The following is a 17,336-nucleotide window of genomic DNA, read 5'->3' as shown; positions in this document are numbered from 1 at the left end:
TTCTTGAGCGACTAGAAGACATCTCCAAGGCTCCATGATCTAATGCAGCCATTTCTGTTGCAGCGTGCAGCGTGCATGGGTGATGGATACTTGCCCGGCTTGATTGGACAGTCCGGTTGGTCACACCGACCAATATCTCCGCATCCGTCCAGATAGCGTTCAGAAGCCAGCCCTCCAGGTTCGCTGCCGTATCTCACCGCCGTCTCCTCCCCCAAAGTCAGCCCACCTCTCCAGGTTCTTTTTATCTATTCATCTCTATTTTCTTACATCCCTCTAAATCTCTCTTGCTCCATATTCTTCCGGTAGTGCGATTTACGCGTCTCGGATTATATTTTATATCGCTCGCTCCTTATCGTCGGGTTTCTGAACGCTTCCGAATTCCTAACTCGATACCGCGTAACCATGCATTTGAGGGCTCATCATTGAATCGTTTCGTTCCTAATTTTACCAGGAACGACAAAGAGGAGGTGAGGGGGCGACGGGGTCACTGCTTTACCGCACTCAAGTATCATCAAGCGTGTTCAATTCAAAAGCACATCTACATGTCATCTATCCCCTCGACTGTGTGTAGGTGTACTGTTGGCCGAGATCGCGATAGTTAAGGCCGAGTTTTATTGCCGAGAGTTCACTACTCGGACGAGCCTGGAATACATTCTACTCCGGACCTTGTGAGCAATTCAGGCGAAGCGCAAGAAGACATGTCAGCTCAGAGAACTGATCGCAAAAACATTTCCAAAGCACAAATTAAACCTTTGCTGAAACGAGTCTCACGGGATGGTTCATCGTCTACGTCGATTGACCTCTCGCGGCACTCGTTTGAACAGGAGGGACTAGGGATTTACACAGATGACAAGGGCACAGAGTTATACACCAACTTTCCGACCAGGAGGAAACTGTCCGACTTGCACCGTCGATCTACGAGCGGAACTTCCCAGCTTTCCACAGCTAGCAGCTCGAGTATGGGCAAACCGGGCTCGCAGTATGTCCATCCGATGCGCCGCGCTCCGCGCGCGTATACCCCTCCTCTATTGACACAGAGTCAAACTTCCTATTTCGAGGGTCACCTTCATAAGGATGATTCGGAGTATGCAAATGATTCCGTGTCTTCAGGGCCCAAGCCACGCTTGTCGTTGCATTTCCCGGACACAACATTTACTCCAGGGGCGTCACAGACCAATGTAACCGGCCGCGCGTCTTTCGGATATTCACGAGAAAACGCCAGCACGTTAGATACAACATCGCCCACGTCCCGTTCGTCTCTAGATTTTGTTTTTCGCTCCAGAACAAGGACGAGCATGGACCCGGTGTCCCGAGCAGCCACAATCCAAGCAGCACGCCAGGCGTTTGAAGAAAAAGAAGCGGCCAAGAATAGAAAATTCGAGGAACAGCGTATTAAGGCAGAAGAGAGGCAAACAAAGCGAAAAGAGAGGCAAAGCCACCGAACGTCAATCAAGGACGATATACGGGAGAAGAGTTGGGGTTTTGATCCTGATGATAACCAGGGCCCGCGTTGGACCGCAGAACAATCTACTCCAGGGAGCTGGAAATCCCAGTCAAAAAGCACTTGGATGCTTTTCCTTACTTGGCTTCGGACTAGGATATTCAAGTTCAGAAGGAAGGTGCGCAGCTTGAGCTGACTATATGAGCTGGTTATCTCGTTCTATCATGTAAATAAAGCGTCTTTTTATACCAACTTTGAGAGCAACTATACTAGTTCGTATTTACACTAGCTAACCTCTTCCTGAATATGTGCTATCGGATTTCCTAGCCGCACCGGAAAACCTAGACCTAGGTATAGCTCAAATTGCTGGCTTTCTGGATGTATCAGCCGTACAGTCTTTAGTGAACAAGATATAACAGAGGAAGGAACGATGCACCTACCTGCTACTACTGGGTCAAGCTCATTGGTTGTATAATCAACCAACAAGGTCTCTGGAGGTAATCCTAAGAGAGTAAATAGGAACTTGTGGAGAACATGCTTCCGTTACTTTTAGTTTCGGTCAAACGGACTCTGATCTTATAATGGACTTGAATCTTTTTACGAACACGATCAATGCAATAACAAGACAGATCCTAGTACTCTGGCTAGAAGGGTACCTTGGACTTAATCAAGTTGGGAACTCTGGCTGGTGGTGGTAATTGTTTCTCGCCTTCAGTTTTTATGACAACAGCGATGCAGTAGTTTATCTTTGAATTAATGACTTCCCGAGCTTTTCATGGCGTCGAACAAGAGCTTCTCGTTCAGAAAATCAATTGCGCAGCTCTCGCATGCTGGACGTAAGAGGTTTTCGTCGGCCAAATAAAAGTAGCTGAGAAATCCATCACAATGGTTGTCGCGATAAGATCGTCCTGATATCTTGACCTCGGTTGAAGAGGAGCTCGTCAGCCCGATTGGAGTTGTTTGCGTGCGGTTGCGTTTCGGATTCGCAGTACCCCTCCGCCAGGCACGATCTTATTGACGCTTTCCTCTCAGGTTGAGTGTCGTGCAATACCATTCGGTGTCTCCCCAATCAGATTTCATCAACGTTAAAACTTGGCTATGTTGATAAGCGCAAGTTCTGCCCCCTTGCATATCTCTTGTATATATGCATCGAAAGTAGGGCCAAGAGCTCTTGGTTAAATAATGACAGCATGCGACTGCAAAACTGATATTTCTCACAGTAATCACTATGTGTGGTTTCTTGGGATTTATCTGTTGAAAACATGTTTAATACAAGCGACGCTAGACCTCGTAGTGACGTACTAAAACGGTCAGCCAAGATCACTCTTCAACTGCTGAAGACTGTACCTACCAAGATGAAAAGATAAATGTGAAGATTCCCTTATGCCTTGTTAGCATGATTGTAATGATAGATTGGCAACAGGATGCACACCGCACAACAGTGGAAAGGGTTGCGGATGATAGCTGTGGAGTTGGCGTAGGTATGAAAGAAGATGACAACATGTGCTAGGTATCAACTGATTACCTGACTACTTCGTCTCATATTATTCTTGCGTAATCAAGACACTTCACTTGCCCGCAACCCCCATGTAGAACTGCAAGTATATGTTGAACATGCCAACTCTTTATTGAACCTGAGTTTACGGACATATGCTTGTGCAGGATTAACGTTAGGGACACAAGATCAAGAACAAACATATGTCAAGGCATTTCTATAGAGACGCATGACTCCATCAATATTATAACTCAAAGAAGCTGATTATATATTAATCTGGTAAAATAGTGGAATTAACAAGTAAAAAACGAACTCTCAGAAAGCCTCCCAATATTGATCTAACAAGGGAAAACGACAGAACAGCAATTTTTAATCAAAAGGCAAGAAAATGAAGCGACGAGAACCCGCCCACGCTTTTGTAATTTACACAGGAAACATATAATAATTTGCACATAAAAAATAGGACTGCCGTCAAGCCGAACGTGGAAAGGCTGCTCTAGGGGTTCTCACGACAGCAAGCACGAATGATACATCGGCTGGGGAGATGTTGGCTGGAGATGAGGAGCTTCGGGGAGTTCCTCGCATTGCTCTCACAATGATTGAGTCATAAGCCGTTTCTTCGTAAAGTCCCAAACAATCAGCACGCCGACATGGCACCCTGTACTGTGAATATAGGAAGTCAGGAGATATCGGCCGAGGTTACACTAGGCACTAGTCGATGATGGAAATCATTCGCGTTAAGTCTGAACTTATGATAGTAGGGTTTTTTGAGAGGATCGGCATCGGGTCGCCTCTTCATGCGCTCCTCATCAAAATCATCGGCACCTTCTCGGCTACCCCAAGTTGTCTGAAATTAGAGAGAGCAGTTAGCCTAGCACAGGACGTATTGCGAATGTGGCTTCTATTGACACAGCCAATGTGAAGGGAATCCAGTGGATGGTTGATAGGGATGCAGATGGATGCGCGCCGGGGAAGTTGTAGGAACCCAAAGCGTAACCGGAATACGGTGCAGTAGCTGATTGTCAAGGGGGAAAGGGTACGTACTGCACTAAGTGTCATCACAGCGTACATCTTTATCGCACCGTGGAAATAGCCGAAAAGAATCGACACAGGAAGAAAAACCCAGTCAACTGGAAATCGTATGTAATGGCCCAGGAGTTTGATAAATTTGCTGACAAACATCCAGGCGGCAAGGAACGACATTGCCAGCATATGGGCATGTTCGTCCCAGGAGGCAGTAGCCTTATGACAGAGGAAGATAAGGCCCAGATCGCCGAGAAGAGCTGGGGGCGAGAGGGTCGTCATATGAACGGCATACGCGCTCCAAGGCTGACGGCTATTGGCTGTTAGCGACTGTTCACTGAGATAGAAAAAATTGTTACGTACTGCCAAATATGCCCCTCATCGAACATGCTAGTGAGATTGCTCCTCCAATTACTCCGAGACCATCTGGTGCATTGCTTCAAGAAAGTAGGATTATCTTCCAAAGTCGTTTGGACCTCCGCTTCGGGATGGTATTGCATGAAAGTTTCCCAGCCGTGAGAGACCATCCATCGAGTAATAAAGTTGTCATCGTCAGCATTCAATTGGTATTTGCCAAACCACCAACCTTCGTTGGTGAAGGCGTACGTGAACGCATCGTCCTGCAGAATACTGGTTTTGTATGCCACAGTGCGTCCGGACATACAGGGCAGTCCGCCGTCAATGTGGGTAGTCGCGGCGCAATCAAAGTTTCTTCGTTCCAGGTAGAGAGCTCCAAGAAATCCCCAGACTCGCTGTGACAGGGTAGGCGAAGTAGCCCGTTTAAGCCTCTGGCACGTCACCACGCCTCCATATCGGTCGTCTTTTTCGAAGGGCGCCAGCATCCAGGTAAGGACCTTTGGCGGCCAGATTACATCGTCATCCGCGAACACTGTGATCGCCGTTGTAACCTCTGGGATAGCTCTAGTCATTTGCCGGCGTTTGTTAGGGTGGGTGACAGTGAACAGGCGGATTCTCGATTTGGCGGCGGGCATGCGGCTTAGCATTCCTTCAGCCTTCTTCTTGTTTGCTTCAATTGTAACAAGAAGCAGCTCATGGGGCTTGTTTGTCAGGATGGTCTCGATCGTCCTCTCCAATTCTTCACCACAGCCATCCAGTGTAGGGATTATGACCGTCACATCACTTGACGTCAATCTTGGATCCTCGGGGGGAGGGATAGGCTTGAATGTATAGAACGAAATGAGATTCACAACAAGACGCAAATACCGGTAGAGACTGAAAAAAAGTTAGCAAGAGACCTCATGATGGATCCGAAGCACTTACAAAAGAGCGATGAACGCTCGCATATACGTTATGTGCATTATTCTTGCCAAACTCTAGAACGACGCCGTTTATCGACTTCACTGCAAACCTTGTCCTCAGCTGTCAATGGCGTACATTGAATGCGGTGCCCAATGTGCCAAACGATCCCTGTTCTTCCAGATTTTTGTCAACCAAGCAGACAGCTACCAACCAGGTTGAGAAAAGGAAGGACAGGAAAAGAGAAAAGAGCGGGATATGAGTCGCGACGAAACGAATGTCTTGAAGGCTTGAGGAATTGCCTCCCAAGTCACATAAGAAAAAATATTTAGCAAAAGGCAAAGATCGAGCCTCTCTGACAGCAGCATTGGAGACTTTTATTTGCCGGCGAAAGAGGTTGAGGGTAGCTAGGGCTGGCACGTTCAACCGGTATCCAGCGCGTCCATGAGCCAATGGTCGGAGCAGAAATAAGGGCTCCAGTTCACGATTGTCGTTTTCAGAAGGCTGCATGTGTAATTTGCCTCGTGCGTCAGACGGGACCCTGATCTAGAATCCTAGATGAGTTGATGGAGGATGCTTTGCGGGTGGAGAAAGGATTGGCGGCGCACGAGCTTCAACTACTGCAGTAGCGAGTGGGGATGGTGGATGACGATTGAGCGAGTCGCTGCCCAGCCAGGTGGACTAGTTGCCATAATGATAGTAATAAGGGCGGGCGCCGGGCTCAGAAAAGGTATTATTATTTTTATCGTTGTTGTTGCCATCGTGGACAAGGCTTCGGCTCAAAGTCATGCTAGCAGGGAGGTATGCAGCGACTCCCCGATTCGGTTTCAATCAAACTATCATCCCATACCGTAGAGAAGTTCGTACTTTGGTGGTACTTTGATTGGAAATTGCAACGCGACTAGGCCGAAGGTGCGAGAAGGCCAGCTCAACCCCGGGAGATAATTGACTACGCTGGTTAGATCCGACGCTATCGTCTGGAGACCGTTTGGATTCAGGCGTACTGAGTATCCGGACAGTCGTCGTGTGCTTTGTCCGCGACTGGAACGGCAGTGCAGGCTGCAGAGTGAGGCGTGGGCATACTGCAGAGGCAGCCTTCGGTGCTTGCTGTCAAAATGTGGGCAGTACTCTGGAATACTTTCTGCATCGAAAGTACCTCGTATGTCTGCTTAATTTTCTGAAATACATAGAATGACGAGGTCCAAAATAGAACTCTTGCATTCAAGCTGACGCTTCGGGCTCGGGGCTACTTTTACCAATGATCGGCGTAGGACACACAATTTAAATTCCATGACCCATGGTATGACTGAAGTTTAGGGGAAACTATGGAGTAGTCAGGTGTATTTTCAAAATAAGGGCTAATATATCCTTAGACGTTGATTGACAGTCATAAAACTCTATTTCGGCCTTTGAAGGAGGCCACTCTGTACTCTGTACTCTCGAGGACTCGGCGGTTCGCCTTCCCCTGGATAGGCTCGGCCTGTTATCAGTCCCCCTGCTCCCGAACCACAAGTAGCAGATATCGAAACCTTGAGTGTGTGGGGGACGTAGGACAGGTTATAGGTTACAATGCTTACGGATCTTGTCAGATGCTAAGGTGAGGACAGCCTGCTGCTTGAAGGATATCACAGCCAGTCCGGCAAAATGCTTGGAGCGATAGCTGGTGATCCTAGCGGCGATCGTACAAACCCCGTGAATTAACAATGCACCAGCCAGACTGAGGCAGCACGCACAGGCTAGGTAAGGACTGTCGAACGGCAAGCGCAAGCATTGCAGGTCGTAGTGGTGGGGAACTGGGGAGCCGAGTGGTACGGAACGTGACAAACCACCCGTCAGCCGCGCAGGATGGACATTAATATTTATTATTTTCTACGACATTATCATTCGCGATCACTTATTGCTGAACGTGATTTGGGGGCTCATCAATCATTCAGCTGTCTCCGAGCCGCTCTACCAAGATCGTTCGGAGTATCCAGGTAGGAAGTGTAGTAGTGGTATTTGGAATCATTTCTGTTGCGTGCTAACTGCCGTTCCTGTCATCTACGATTCATGGCGATCCCCGGTTGCCGCCGCCTGATGGGACCATGACACTTGCACGACTCACGATTCGCAAGTGCTGTCCTATGCTCGTCTGTTTTAGCCACAGCACATGATACAGAGACTAACTCGTCGAACGGAGCTGCTGTGGATCTGTTCTCATAAAGGCTTTTTTCCCTAGAATAACCTTTCCGCGGACGATAAGCGAGGCCAGAAATTCTCGCGCCATCTCTCCATCCGTTGCGCTCGGACTCACTGGCCCATAACGGTAACCTGTTTCTCACTTCTAACTAAAGAATGACTGCTAACTCTTTTGGCTTCCAACCGGATAAAAGCCAGCCTGGGCGAATTATGTTTTGCATAAGCTCGCTGAGGCTTCTAGTCGAATCCTGTCGCACGGCGTTCATGTCCAGACAATCAATCCAGGTCTAGTCTTGCGAGAGATGATCAAGGGCCTGCAGGTCACTCAAACGGGGTGCAACCAAGACTTTTCGAGCATCGGTACCCCAGTCGCCATCTGCACGCCCTTGCTCCTATGATGACGGCTTGCATTTCGGTCGTCTTGCACCTAGCTTGAGGGCGTCTCGGAAAGTACTTGAGAAGTACAAGCCCAGCCTTTTCTTCCCTAGTCGACTGGGTATAATGGTACCTAGCTCCCCATAAGTAGATCATGACCAGAATGTTTACGTAGATGCCCAGAGCGGAAGTACAATGTCGCATCACAATCGGGCGAGATGCATCTCATAGGTCACCTGTTTTGCCTCGGAACCTGAACCGAAGGGGAAGATCCAAAAAAGCTGACACCACGTAGATGACAGCCACAAGATAACGCCGTATACCACCCATCTGCGTCGTTTTCACCAGAAATAGCGACCACAGCATTATTTCGCTGGAGAATGTCGAGTTTATTTGCTCAAACGCATCCGGGAGTGAAACAGACGCGTATCTCGACTGCACGGACCAGACGCTGACTGGACTCCACAGTCCACTTGACCCTCAGGTGGAACGACCCAGCGAACCTTTTGCGGTAGTCAGCTGTAGCGTCGCAACGTCGCGCGAGAAAGCGCTGGTCGAAAATTGACACTTGCTACATTCCACTCTGTCGTCGAGCATGGCGGTTTCTCAAAAAACTAATATATTCGTTGCCGCGAGAGTTTATGTGCACCTGCTTTTTTTCCATACACATGAGTATGGAAAGACGCGGGATTTGAAATATTCAATGTTCCTTAGTACCACGCTACTGCTATCCTAGCCCCGGCGCTCCACTGCCACCCTTGTTGCCCCAGAACGTTTTCTCCGGCTAGCTACTGTACTGCACTGCACTGACCTTGGTCGCCATCACTTGCTCGAAGTGCCGTTTCCGATCTTCCTAGGAAATTTGGCTGCCCATGTCCACGAACCCAAGAAAAGGATCGAGGGAAGCTGAAAAAGGCGCGGCCTTCACATGCTAGGGTCAGTCTTTTATCCATTCCACCGTTAATCTATTATATTACTGTGCTAATCCCAGATAAGTCTCTAAGTTCGCGAGCGGTTAGTACTCCGGAGTAGATGCTACCCCGGCCCTTTTAGCCAGTACTGACTCTGAGCACTTCTCTCATCCTTTGTCAAAATTATCAATCTCAACACCGTCAACAGCGCGTCAAAGGCGAAGAGAGACTCGTTGTCTCTAGATCACCAGCTTCTGAGGCATAACTGCAGAGCACACATGAGGAAATCCAAACGAGCTAGCTTGAGCGAGCTGTCCTCACAGCACAGGTGTATTATCCTCTACTGGTGGAGTATATACGCCGAACAGTCCCGCCACTAGACTCCATACCGACCGGTGGAGCCTTTGACGGGAATGGCCGATTGCGGAAACTGTCTTTCAGGAGCCACTGCTATCTGGTCGAATCATGATTTTTATTCATCATAAAGAAATTATATGACATTGACCACTGAGCCGTGTTGCGCTAGCTTTGCCGCGGGATGAGACGTTGACGGAGGACCTCCTTGTTCGTCAAGGAGTGATCTACACTCGCACAGTTCAATCATGGCTTATCATTGCGAAACGGCTGGCCTAGACAGCCTGCAGAGCTCCAGCCAAGGATGGCCGACTTGATTTGATACTCCATCATGATGGCGGCTAGTGACAGACGCTACTGCCGCGCTAATGCACCTAATAATCGTGCAATAAAAGCGAACCATCCATTCGCTCTTGTTTTCGCTCTTTTGTTGCGCTCCAAGTCCGGCCTCCCAGAGAAGTCCTTGACCCATGAGTCGTTGCTCTCTTAGGCTTATAACTTAGACGATTATTATTTTAGGGCTTTCGTGATGCGCCAATCCAACTCGGCCGCTCTAAATTCCGTGCCATATTAATGCCGGGGTCAGCCTATCAACTGCGACGCTCCAACAACCCCTCTCTCTGCCTTGAGTTGAAGCCCATTATTGAGCTTGCCTCGGGCCGTTTTGGCAACCGAGATGCAGTCTGTAAAAGGTGCCTCCTGATGTGCAGTACTCCTAGCAACCAAAATGCAGGTACCATTTGCCCACTCAGTACTCAGTAGTACTTGGGCAATCGGCGCCATGTCCTTCCGGACTTTACGCAGCACTCAAGATCCCACCTCTCACCCAGCCTGAGAGATGGTAGATGATATCTGCATCAGAATTAAAGGCAGAGCGCAAGACGATAATGAAAAGCTACTATAAGGCTCTGGTCCTGTGAACTCACCTACGGGACAAGCACAGTGATGTCGAGTCAAGCGCCAGACAACCTTGTCTAAAACATCGATATTGTCCAGAACTTGACACACTGACGTCAAAGCCTCAGGCACAGGGCGTAGTGGCAGCGGCTTAGGCGCTTAACAGGATGGGGTAGATGGATTTGGATGCTCCATCCAGTCTGCACGTCAGTTCCTAGGGCAGTTCTTTAGGATGCACCCGGAGATGTACCTCGTGCTTCCCCCCGAAGCACTAATGTACAGTTATTTCTACGCGGTATAGGATCGGCAGGGAATCTCATCCTGGCTGATCGTGCAGCTCGCTCTGTTTCTGGAAGCGCGCACTGCGCTCTCGCAGCAGCCCTTTTCTTCCCTGTCCCCTTGAACTTTTCCACATCCCTTTCGAGACCAGGGCACCCTACCCCACTAGACTATATGACGTACGGACTATAGGTTGCCTGGGCCCGAATAGACGAAGTCGCAAACTATTTTGGAATACGGGGATGGTGGGCGGCTGAGTTTAGAAAGGTGGTCAGAATCGGTTTTACAGGATTAGGTCTATTAAAATGAAGTTATTGAGTCTTAGAGCTTGGGCGGCAGTATCATTAGAAGTAGGGGATATTTTTTTATAGACTGTTGGGACAAGTACTACATAGGCTCACATCAGGACGCCTATTTCTCTGCACAGAAGCAGGCACAGAGAAGCCCCATGAGACTTTGATCAAATTACCATGTGCTAAGATAGTTCGTCGTCGGAGAACTGGCGAACGTGCTTACCGATCACGAGTTAGGAGTAATCTGCAGACGTTTTCGTTTGTTGAGACCAGAGGAAAGCCATTCCAACCTTCTCATATAGAAGCTAGATAGTCATCCACGCTATTCAAAACGCCTCAACACCATTTATACTAGTACTACAAAGATGGCTCTGAGAATGCGCAGAGAGACCCCTGCTGAGGGAAGGCTCATATGGCTACTATAGCCAGTCAGACTCGGAACGTCGTACGTCGCTTTCGGATGACCGGTGGTTAGGGCTGAAGTGCAACTTGATAGGCAATCTTGTCTAGCAGTACGTCATAGCTCGAGCCCAGAGGATATAGTTTGCTGCCGTGATACCCTCTGTAGTGGTCAGCCAATGGCTGAAAAAGCCTACGGTAATCTTCAATATTGCAGGGTGCAGTGGGTGAATTGCATAACCTTCTCGCCCCAGAAGCAAAGCTGGCTTCGAGGTAGGAATTCTAATTGGAAAAACAAGGAGCGTTCATCATGAGTTGGTATTGGTGCTACATTGCGCCGGTGACGGTCTATACTTGCACCGCACCCGAGGATCAACAGTTGTCTCGTTGTGAGTGATATGGCGTTTACCCGAGCTGCTCACTGCGGACGGTGGAGCCACCCCCCTGGGTGATAACATATCTCAAAATCAACTCCCCCAAATAGCCCAATGGCCGGGTATAAATCGACTTCACCCTCCAGGCCCTCAACGCCGCCGGCTTCTTCGTCAACCTCCTCATGCAGATCCCATCCGCCCGCGTGCTGGCCATTCCGAGTGAAAAAAATGTTGACTTTGAGTTTTTCAGTAGGCTGTGAGACTGGGGTCTCCAGCTCAAAAGTCATCCCAAGACCCACGGTTTCCCCCACTCTAAAAGGATCCGTGAAGTCCTTCCCACCGAACGAATCATTTGTGAAACGGCATCCGTCGTCCGAGAAGACAGCAAGGCTGCCTCTCTCCCAGCCCGGAGATCGCCAGGGAGGGTACGGTTGCGCCGCGAATCCGATGGATAGCCCGCTAGCATCGTTTGGTGTTGGCCCTGTACGAAGACCAAGCAGTTTGACTTCATAATAGATAGTCTTCTTTCTCTCCGTCACAAACGGCGAGTCTACCAATGCAAAGTAGAGCGGTAGATTCGTTAGCAGGACGCAATCACCATTTCTGTCTCTGGTGGATCCCTTCCAACGGCCGTGATGCCCAGAGATGTTCCCGCGGAACTCTGCCGGCAGGACGGGCGCTATATTATAGTTTTGAACAGAGTTGTATACAACAGTAGACGGTAGGGCCGGTCGATACAGAGGAGTTCTGTTGCAGAAATCGTGCGCGCGCTCTGCGTCATCGGCAGAGGCATTCCCAGCATTAGAATAGTAGTTGCCTGATATTGGCGGGGGCGGATATTCCGTTGTGTCAGGGACTGCCTCCTGCCAGTTGTGATATGGAGGCGGAGGGCCCTCATTGTAGCCGGAAGGTGGCCCCGGCGGTGGCGGGTAGACTTTATCTGCCATTAGAACTTCCCTTGGATAGGTATGCGGAGTACGTATTATTGCTCCTTGACCCCGAGGACCCTCCTTGCGTCTCGACCGTTTTGAAGAAATAATGCGGAGTACGTCGGCGGGGTCCGTTTGAATGACGTCCAGTTTTATCGTAGCTGAAGTGTGGCTGTGCACCTGCCCTCTCCATAGGCGCAACAATGGATGCTTCAAAGGTATTTGCCGACGGAGAATCAGCCAGAGCCTCTCACTGTCAATCATCACAATTGTGACTCCGTCCTGGAGCTGGGCTGAACCTATTGAAGCCAACCCTACGATCCACCCTATCTAGTTGGCCCCTGCACCACCATTCACTGTAGTCAGTCTGATCAACAGCTTCATGTTTATTGCTAATTTCTCGACTGCCGGTAGATCGTTAACCACCAGCCTCTCTCGATTGCTTCGTTGTCCCTACTGAGAGGTTCGCAGGGGAGCCAGGAGAGGTATTTTTAGTAAGCGTATCGGTAGTCAGATCGATGCATGCATGGCAGCGCCCTTGGGCTCCGGTTGGGCAATTCGTTCTGCGCTCACACGATAGTTTCTCGAAATGTTTCACCTTCATGTGACCTGTGCGTCTTGTCCCATTCGAGCTGTAAAAGTCTCTGTGTTCGCTGTCATGGCAGACTTTTCATGCCCGATTTTCTAGGGTCAGCTGTGCGACTCGACTGCTTATTTATGTTGTCGCGCTGAATCTGTCCTTCATTATATTCTTGACTGAATGCTCGTAAATATGATTATCTTCCAACATTCTTTGCCAACTCTTGCGTCATCGTTGGTCTGCCCACGTCAAGATGCCAGCGCTCATTGAATCGAATAGCGAAAATAAAAGGCCTCGGAGGCCTTCCATTACGCAGCAATTGCAGCGGATGTTTCATATAGACAAGCCCGTCGATGTGAGTTTGGTTTTTGCATTGGTGTTGTTGTGGTGTTAACTATTCCAAGGCAAAGCATGACACTTATGAAGACTCCCGCGCTTCAAACCCCTCCGTGTACGAGAGAAATGGTACCTCCTTCGCCTATGTAAACCACGGACTATCTGAGTTTAAATCTACTGGCAATAGTCGTCACTCACATTCATCCGTGAACTCAAATGCTACAGACTTGCACACTTCGCAATCGAGACACTCTTCGCTTCGGTCTGTTCATCTGGAGCCGTATCCAGACCCGTTGAACCAAGATAATCAGAGGTTAAAGTCCACAAATCACAGTGTGGTTCAGAAAAAGGATAGGCGAGCTACAAAACGACTGGAAGCAGAGAGACTGGAGCTCGAAAAGCGGTTGCTCAAGCTCGAAGAAGCCGAACGGACGGGTGACACATCAGTACTGAGAAGAGAATCCCGGAGACTCTCAAAGAAGCAGCCCCTCAAGAGTTCAAGTAGGTCATCAAGTGTGAGCGATGATGAGTCGCGATCAAGACCCACCTCGCGTCTTTCTTCTCTTCTCTCAAGTTCAAGGCGAAGGTCCAGGTCCCGATGTAGTTCCATTGAAGGGGTTGATAACCACCCCAATGGCCATGACGAGTCGAATGCCCTCCCAGTGTTGTCCCCGACTTTGCCTGAGCGTTTAAGCACAGCAATATCGAAAGAGCTTGCTACGAGAAAAAATGCCTTGCTCGTGTCGCCTGAGGAGTCATCGCAGTCCCTAGAGACCACAACCGAGTCTACTTCCAGCCAGCCGACTATTCGTAATGGAGAAGAACGCACCCTCCCAGCACCAAGTGACAACATACAAAGTGATCTGTCTGAGACTTCGCGTAGAAAGGATTCTCACCAGCAATCAGATCTAGACCGGGCATTGTTCACCGCGAGTCTAACACCCAAGAATGGACGCGCATTATCAGGACACGCTCCGAGAGGCCAAATTGCATATCGCCAGTTGGAACAGCCTCAAGGCGACAATAGCCAACTGCAGATGAACTCGAGATCCCGCTCGATGCTCAGAAACCCATTATCAAGATCACCCACGGACGGAATCGTACAGAGACAGCAAAAGATGTTCAAATCTTCTCCTCTTGCGGAATCACAGACAATCGACGTTAACGATGTGCCTTCAAAAAGGGCAACCACCTTGCCAAGCCATGATATCCCCGAGGCAGCACGGCCACAGACACTTACCGTCGCCGAAAAAGCGACTAGTCCGGAGAATCATAAGGTTTCCACATTGCAAAGCTCGAGTGTAATCTCTGAAAACATCACAATCAACCCATCGTTGATGGAGGCAAGGGAAGCTCAAAATCCTATGAGCAGGATCCCGACTTCAAAGCCTACTAGTCAGTCAGCTCCATCAGTACTATTAGTGAAGCCGCGCTTCTATAACTCACTAAACAAAGTGACAGGCGCCGGTGGTGGCAAGCCCAAGGCGACAGTAACGATGTCACCGCCGCCTCGGGAACGCGACTCCTTCCCAACTGTGCCTCCGAAGAGCCCAAAGCGAAACAGCCGGGCCATGTCACAATCTCCGGATATCAAAACCAATAACAGGCCAACTAGTAGCCTGTCTAACGATAGGTCGCAGGAATCCGAATCGGACTACAACACCGCAGACGAGATCGCGTCCACAATATCGAAGATCTCAGACGACTGTGACCTTCAGGCGTCTGTAGGCTCCCGCGTTCCCAAGCACAAGAGTACTGGTTCTGAGGGTGCTGCTGGCATATCGAACGGCAAAGGAAATCCGAAGATGACCAAAAAAAGAAACCTGGGACAACTTGTTCCGAAACTCTTTGTCATTTGTTGTCGATGCAAGTTTTGGCATGACATGCCATCCGAAGTGTATGCGAGCCTCACTGTTTCTGACCCTTTGTCAGCTGCCCTAGACCAAGAACTCGCTGCTTGGGAGCGAAATTCTTTGGTCGATCGCCTACTGCAGGCTCATTCCTCGCATGAATCATACACGGAGCCGCCGCGCTCTGAGGCCCAGCATAGGTCGTCGCGCATACGCGTAACGACTGAGCCTCTGCCTGGCCCGGTCAGGTGCTGTTGGTGTGAGCATCAGATTAGCAAGGGTTGCTGCCAGGGATGGAGCACTCTGGTTCAGCTGCGTCAGAGACACCACTGAAATGTACAATGCGTTAGAGGTACCCGCGACACCGTGTATTCTTGTGATTTAACTATTATGCCATTCCTGGCTTTCATTGAACTGCGCCCATCATGACAGTGATTAACTATTATAGCAGTATGAAGATTTCTTGAATGTAATCACTCAAATATATATCTTACCGTAGCACATGTGGTTTGCATTCGGCCTCGGTTCAGCCGCGCAATCACGAAATGACTCCGAACTTGAACTTGGCGCCCGGAGCAGAACGAGAACCTTGTTGAGGAAAATGAAATATTAGAGGAGGACATATTGATAACAATATCTCCTTCAGAAACAAAGAGCGAAGATACCGGGGCCAAACGACGGTGGAGTAGGTGATGCACTACTATCGGACTGGGCGGGGCGTCAAGTACTGAGGGAGATTCGCCGGGATAAAAGGCGAGGAACAACTCACCTGCCACACCCTTCGTCCACTTTCCACCGCCCTCCTTCCTTTTTCTGCACCCGACCGGCTTGTGCCAGGCACGATGGCGCGTCACCGGGGGCATTCAAATGCTTCATCGGCTTCTACTCTGCCAGACCGGAACCAGGTATGCTAGACATGCTTACGCCATCCGCAACGCCTTTAGGCGCATAATGTTCTGATCCGTGATTAGGAACTGGAAAGCATGTACGATTATCTAGCAAAGGTCATTCTTTTGGGACCTAGTGGTGCCGGAAAGTGAGTTCGTCTGCCCCCGCAGTCCGGAGCTCTTCACTTACGGCTTTGCTTCACTTTTTCTCAGGTCCTGCGTGCTCCATCGATATGTAAAGAACGAATGTACGGTTCCGAATCCAGGCTGTCCAGAGCTGGATAGCCAGCTCGCTAATACACCTTGCGCCTGTAGGGAGAGTGCTATCGTCGCAAACAATCGGAGTCGAGTTCTCATCTAGAATTGTGAAACTGGGCACCGGGCCCCGACGGACAAGAATTAAACTGCAACTATGGGATACCGCAGGGACGGAGAGGTTTCGATCGGTGTCGAGGTCGTACTATCGCGGAGCTGCAGGTGCGATTCTCATTTATGATGTTGCATCCTACGCATCGTTCAACTCTCTTCCGACCTTTCTGATGGATGCGCGGGCCCTTACATCTCCTTACCTTACTGTCATTCTTGCGGGAAATAAAACAGACCTCACGCAAGACGACTACCATGAGGACGGCATGCGCCGCCCCATAACCCCCTCCAGCACTTCAAGCCCGCAGTCTTCACTCCCGTTTGACTCCACAGCTGGCTCGTTTCGTTCGAGCAATTTCGGTACTGCAACCAGGATGACGGCCACGTATGCCTCGCACGGTCGCGAAGTCAGCATGGAAGAAGCTTCACAATGGGCTGCCAGGTCTAATATACCCGCCGTTGTCGAGGTCTCAGCTCTCACGGGTGACGGTGTGGAGGAGCTCTTCCAGCGATTAGCGCGCATCATTCTCACCAAGATTGAACTCGGTGAAATCGATCCCGACGACCCACAAAGCGGTATCCAGTACGGGGACGGTAGTCCCTACGGTCACGGCACTAGCGATGCTTCAAGCATCAAAAGCCAAATGACTATCGAAGACAATGCTGTGCAGCTTCATAGAAGAAATACAAGACGACGAGGCGGCAGTAACTGGAGGCAAAGCATGAACGAGTGGGAAGACGTTTTCCGTGTGAGCGGATCACATAACAGGAAAAGTTCAGGCTGTTGCTGATGCCCCTGCCTACTTCAGTCTCTACAGCGACATACTGGCTGTTACTCACCCGCCTCTGTTTCTCGCTTCCGCACACCATGCTTTTGAGCTTGCGTGTTTACCAGGCGCTTATTCTAGTACTTTCATTTCTCTATTGCACTATACCCCGATTACGTTCGTTGCTGGCTCCGAACCTTTATATAATGATTCTTTGGCCTGATTGAAGCGCTTATTGCTTTGCTATTTGCTTTGTGATGCCCAATTTCTTAGCCGTGTCGCTAGACTTTACTTGCAGATTCTACTCTTATGTATCTACTTGAAAGCATACATCTACATTCGCTT

The 17,336-nt window shown here is 49.5% G+C and overlaps 5 protein-coding genes across 5 annotated transcripts; 3 read left to right on the top strand and 2 right to left on the bottom strand.

Annotated features, from left to right (window-relative positions):
- Nucleotides 1-698: 698 nt before the first annotated feature.
- BDW70DRAFT_149492 (uncharacterized protein) lies at nucleotides 699-1,637 on the top strand (the record flags this gene model as incomplete). The annotated part of the gene is made up of 1 exon (XM_073739022.1): nucleotides 699-1,637. The coding sequence occupies one exon, from the start codon at nucleotides 699-701 to the stop codon at nucleotides 1,635-1,637; it is 939 nt and encodes a 312-aa protein (XP_073597182.1).
- Nucleotides 1,638-3,121: 1,484 nt separating this feature from the next.
- Nucleotides 3,122-5,533, bottom strand: BDW70DRAFT_31527 (glycosyltransferase family 2 protein). The gene is made up of 4 exons (XM_073743737.1): nucleotides 5,241-5,533; nucleotides 4,323-5,192; nucleotides 3,981-4,272; nucleotides 3,122-3,783 (listed from the first exon to the last, which is right to left on the bottom strand). The coding sequence occupies exons 1-4, from the start codon at nucleotides 5,276-5,278 to the stop codon at nucleotides 3,616-3,618; spliced, it is 1,368 nt and encodes a 455-aa protein (XP_073597181.1). The 5' UTR covers nucleotides 5,279-5,533; the 3' UTR covers nucleotides 3,122-3,615.
- Nucleotides 5,534-11,320: 5,787 nt separating this feature from the next.
- Nucleotides 11,321-12,223, bottom strand: BDW70DRAFT_149490 (SSH4 family protein; the record flags this gene model as incomplete). The annotated part of the gene is made up of 1 exon (XM_073739021.1): nucleotides 11,321-12,223. The coding sequence occupies one exon, from the start codon at nucleotides 12,221-12,223 to the stop codon at nucleotides 11,321-11,323; it is 903 nt and encodes a 300-aa protein (XP_073597180.1).
- An 815-nt stretch (nucleotides 12,224-13,038) lies between these two features.
- BDW70DRAFT_167157 (uncharacterized protein) lies at nucleotides 13,039-15,374 on the top strand (the record flags this gene model as incomplete). Its single annotated transcript, XM_073742167.1, has 2 exons — nucleotides 13,039-13,140; nucleotides 13,190-15,374. The coding sequence occupies 2 exons, from the start codon at nucleotides 13,039-13,041 to the stop codon at nucleotides 15,302-15,304; spliced, it is 2,217 nt and encodes a 738-aa protein (XP_073597179.1). The 3' UTR covers nucleotides 15,305-15,374.
- Nucleotides 15,375-15,854: 480 nt separating this feature from the next.
- On the top strand, nucleotides 15,855-17,301 carry BDW70DRAFT_134273 (putative Ras family GTPase (Rab4b)). The gene is made up of 4 exons (XM_073736474.1): nucleotides 15,855-15,876; nucleotides 15,943-16,007; nucleotides 16,072-16,106; nucleotides 16,174-17,301. The coding sequence occupies exons 2-4, from the start codon at nucleotides 15,955-15,957 to the stop codon at nucleotides 17,013-17,015; spliced, it is 930 nt and encodes a 309-aa protein (XP_073597178.1). The 5' UTR covers nucleotides 15,855-15,876; nucleotides 15,943-15,954; the 3' UTR covers nucleotides 17,016-17,301.
- The last annotated feature ends 35 nt before the right edge of the window (nucleotides 17,302-17,336 follow it).

This window comes from Aspergillus foveolatus (assembly GCF_047715535.1).
Source record: "Aspergillus foveolatus strain CBS 279.81 unplaced genomic scaffold BDW70scaffold_17, whole genome shotgun sequence".
In the NCBI taxonomy this organism is placed as follows: Eukaryota; Fungi; Ascomycota; class Eurotiomycetes; order Eurotiales; family Aspergillaceae; genus Aspergillus; species Aspergillus foveolatus.
Note: the sequence above shows the minus strand (reverse complement) of the source record. Positions and strands in the feature narration are given on the sequence as shown.

Coding starts and splice junctions, on each gene's coding strand:
- BDW70DRAFT_31527 (XM_073743737.1), bottom strand. CDS start 5,278: ATGCACATAACGTATATGCGAGCGTTCATCGCTCTTTT. Junction 5,193..5,240: donor CGAGCGTTCATCGCTCTTTT/GTAAGTGCTTCG, acceptor ACTTTTTTTCAG/TCTCTACCGGTATTTGCGTC. Junction 3,784..3,980: donor CTGTGATGACACTTAGTGCA/GTACGTACCCTT, acceptor CTCTAATTTCAG/ACAACTTGGGGTAGCCGAGA.
- BDW70DRAFT_134273 (XM_073736474.1), top strand. CDS start 15,955: ATGTACGATTATCTAGCAAAGGTCATTCTTTTGGGACCTAGTGGTGCC. Junction 16,008..16,071: donor GGACCTAGTGGTGCCGGAAA/GTGAGTTCGTCT, acceptor ACTTTTTCTCAG/GTCCTGCGTGCTCCATCGAT. Junction 16,107..16,173: donor TCGATATGTAAAGAACGAAT/GTACGGTTCCGA, acceptor TTGCGCCTGTAG/GGAGAGTGCTATCGTCGCAA.